This window comes from Alligator sinensis, unplaced genomic scaffold (assembly GCF_000455745.1).
Source record: "Alligator sinensis unplaced genomic scaffold, ASM45574v1 scaffold553_1, whole genome shotgun sequence".
Lineage (NCBI taxonomy): Eukaryota > Metazoa > Chordata > Crocodylia > Alligatoridae > Alligator > Alligator sinensis.
Genome location: NW_005842389.1, coordinates 22640 through 25765, shown reverse-complemented (window position 1 = coordinate 25765; position 3126 = coordinate 22640). Strand labels below are relative to the sequence as shown.

At 44.4% G+C, this 3126-nt stretch overlaps 1 protein-coding gene across 1 annotated transcript in view; it reads right to left on the bottom strand.

Moving 5' to 3' along the window:
- The window catches only part of SRRT (serrate, RNA effector molecule), a gene marked incomplete at its 5' end in the record, with an annotated part of 14300 nt that overhangs the window by 4465 nt on the left and 6709 nt on the right, over window positions 1-3126 (bottom strand). The window contains 3 exons of the mRNA XM_014522683.1: window positions 125-203; window positions 2770-2831; window positions 2962-3126. Of these exons, the coding sequence (XP_014378169.1) occupies window positions 125-203; window positions 2770-2831; window positions 2962-3126 (306 nt within the window). The remainder of the gene's footprint in view (window positions 1-124; window positions 204-2769; window positions 2832-2961) is intronic.

The window sequence follows — 3126 nt, the reverse complement described above, 5'->3', positions numbered from 1 at the left end:
GGGGGGGCGGCGCGGGACGGGCTGTGTTGTGTAAAACAGGCCAGGATGCAGCCAGCTCTGAGAGGCCAGGCTGTGTGTAACACGCCTCAGATGCGCCCAGCTCTGGGGGACACCAAACACTCACCCGGATGTTCTGGAGGCTCCAGCAGATCTCCTTGATGTTGACGCTGCGGTCGAAGGTCACCCAGCCACGGCGGAAGAACCTGAGGGAGGAACAGAACGGGCTCCTTCAGGTCCCCCTGGGGTACCCCTAATCCCTCTCCCCCCACCCAGTCACAGGGCCCTGAAGCCCTGCAGGGTCCCTCCATGCAAGACAGTGGCTGGGGCCAAACTGGGTTGTGGCAACAAATTTGCCACAAACAAAATTAAACCCCACTGTGGGCTACAACCCACACAGGCGTCGAGACAGCAGAGCTCATAGCACCCCAGTACCACCGACCCCAATGCCCTCAAATAATAAAAGTGACAGTTTCTCTAAAGCAAAATTGTTGCCTAAGACCCAACACACTCATCACACACGTATGTGAGCTAATGTAACTAGAGAAGGCAAGGAAATGACATAAGGGATCCAAACTCGCGGCAGAGGTGATATCATTTATTAAGCCCATGAGAAACTTGCAAAAAATCCCGATTTCTTTTTAGTGCAAAAAAATCTTTTAATTACTTTTCTTACATAGCCCATCTGCTGTCCTTGCAAGCTTCTGGGCATACGCACCTTTCTTCGGGCATGAGACAAGATTTAGTTCTTGTTATGCCTGAGGAAAGGCACATGTGCCTGAAAGCTTGTAATGATGGCAAACAGGCCAGGCAAGAAAAGCAATTTTTGCAATTAAAAGAAATTAAAAAGAATTTTTTGCAATTAAAAGCAATATTTTTTTTGCATGCAACTCGGTGTGGTAACTCATGACAGAGGTGATATCTTTTATCACGCCAATGATATACATAAAAAACACATGCTTTTAATTGCAAAAATTGCTTTTAATTACTTTTCTTGTATGACCTGTCTACCATCTTTGCAAGCTTACGGGCACAGACACCCTTCCTCGGGCATAGCAAGAACATGATATTTTTTCATTATGCCCAAAGGTGCATGTGCCCAAAAGCTTGCAACAACGGCAGATGGCAGGCGGGTTATGCAAGAAACGTAAATTTTTGCAATTAAAAGTAATTAAAATACGTTTTTGCAATGGAAAATTATTAAAAGCAATATTTTTTGCACATATCTCGTTGGCGTGAGAAAAGGTGTCACCTCTGCCACAAGCTTGGATGCCTTTTGCCTCTGAACCGAGACGGCTGCACCCTGGATACTGGGGAACAACGTATCGTTTTCAAGTGAACGAGTAACTAACGACGACAAAAGAGGAAATATATGTTTCAAGCCAAATCACAAAAAGACTAGTTGAATGCAGGAAAGGTGTTGTGTGTGAGATAAATATAACAACGCAGCCTCATGGTTTTTAAAGCAGGCCTGTGATGTTGAAGTTGTGACAAACGTCTCAATCGTTTCGTGTTTTTAGGGGTGTCGGTTGTAGCCGTGGTGGTCTGAGGACATGGGCAGATGAGGTTCTTTGGGTAAATGCAAGATCTTTTATTAGACTAACGCAAATAGTTTGAAAAATTGATTTTTTCCAAAATTTCTCCAACTATTTGAATTGGTTTAATAAAAGATGTCACCATGCACCCTGGCCACTTGGGCTGTGTATATATGCATGTGTCCCAGGGTGTCGGTCGCAGCCATGGTGGTCTGAGGACATGGGCAGACAAAGTTCTTCAGGTAAATCCCATATCTTTTATTAAACCTACTCAGATAACTGGAAAAATTGAGTTTTTCAAAAAAACTTTTCCAATATTTGACTTGATTTAATAAGAAAGATGGGATTTACCCAAAAAACCTCATCTGCCTATCTGATATCTTTTATTAGACCAACTAAACAGTCAGGAAAATTGAGTTTTTCAAAAAATGTCCAACTATCTGACCTGGTTTCATAAAAAAATTCAGATTTACCAATCTGATATCTTTTATTAGACCAACACAAATAATTGGAAACATTGAGTTTTTCAAAAAAAATTCCAACCATTTTCCCTGGCTTAATTAAAAAAAAGATGATTTACTACTCTGATATATTTTATTAGACCAACTTACATAGTCAGAAAAGGTGAGGTTTTTAAAAAAAAAATAAAAAATCAACTACTTGATTTAGTTTAATAAAAAACCTTGCCTGCCTACCTGAAACTTTTATTAGACCGCATACAGAGTCAGAAAAATTGAGTTTTTCAAAATCTTTTCCAACTATTTAATTTGGTTGAACAAAAAAGATTAGCTTTACCCAAAGACACGTCCTCAATCACACACTGTCTGTAAAGCGATCACCCCTGCTACAAGCTACTGCAAATTTCTGCCCTATTGGTGAGCCTGGTTGGGTAGTTGGTGCCTCTGGGCATCCACTCAAGACCTGCTGCATTTAACTGACCTCTAATTTTAGTTGCTGCGAGAAACGCACATTTTCACAACTGAACAAATACAAGAATAAGGAAAAATGTCTTTTTCCATCATTTAGTCTTGTAGTTTTTTGGTCGCTATTAAATCAAAACTTCTTGCTGCTTGTCAACCAAGGGCTATGTTAGTTTTTAAACCTAGTTCTTGAAAACTTGAGTTTATAAGTGCAACACTGGGGGGTCCCGGGTCAGGGGGGGCTGGGGTGGTAGCTGTTTGGGGAGATGTCCCTGCCCTGAATTGGGGGGTGGGGGGGAGACCATGCCTCGACTTACCTCCTCTCGGGCTGGGGGTCCGACAAGGCGACGCGCATGAAGCCAGGGTAACGCTTGCAGAGCTGAAGGGGTGGGGGGGGAAAAGAGAGTGAGACACTGCAGAGACCCCCCAGATCTAGACCCTTCTGTTCTCAGCCATAAGATGCACCCAGCTCTGGGGGGCCTGCCCCCCCACCCCGCACCACCACTCACCGCTACGATCTCGGCCTGGGAGATGTTGGGTGCGATGTTGCGCATGAAGAGAGAACATGTCTTGTGCAGGGGGCGGGGCTTGGGCTCACCCTCCTTGGCCTTCGGTCCCGCCCCTGCCCCCTCCTCCTCCTCTCGCCCCTTCTTCTCCTCCACCACCTTCTCCTC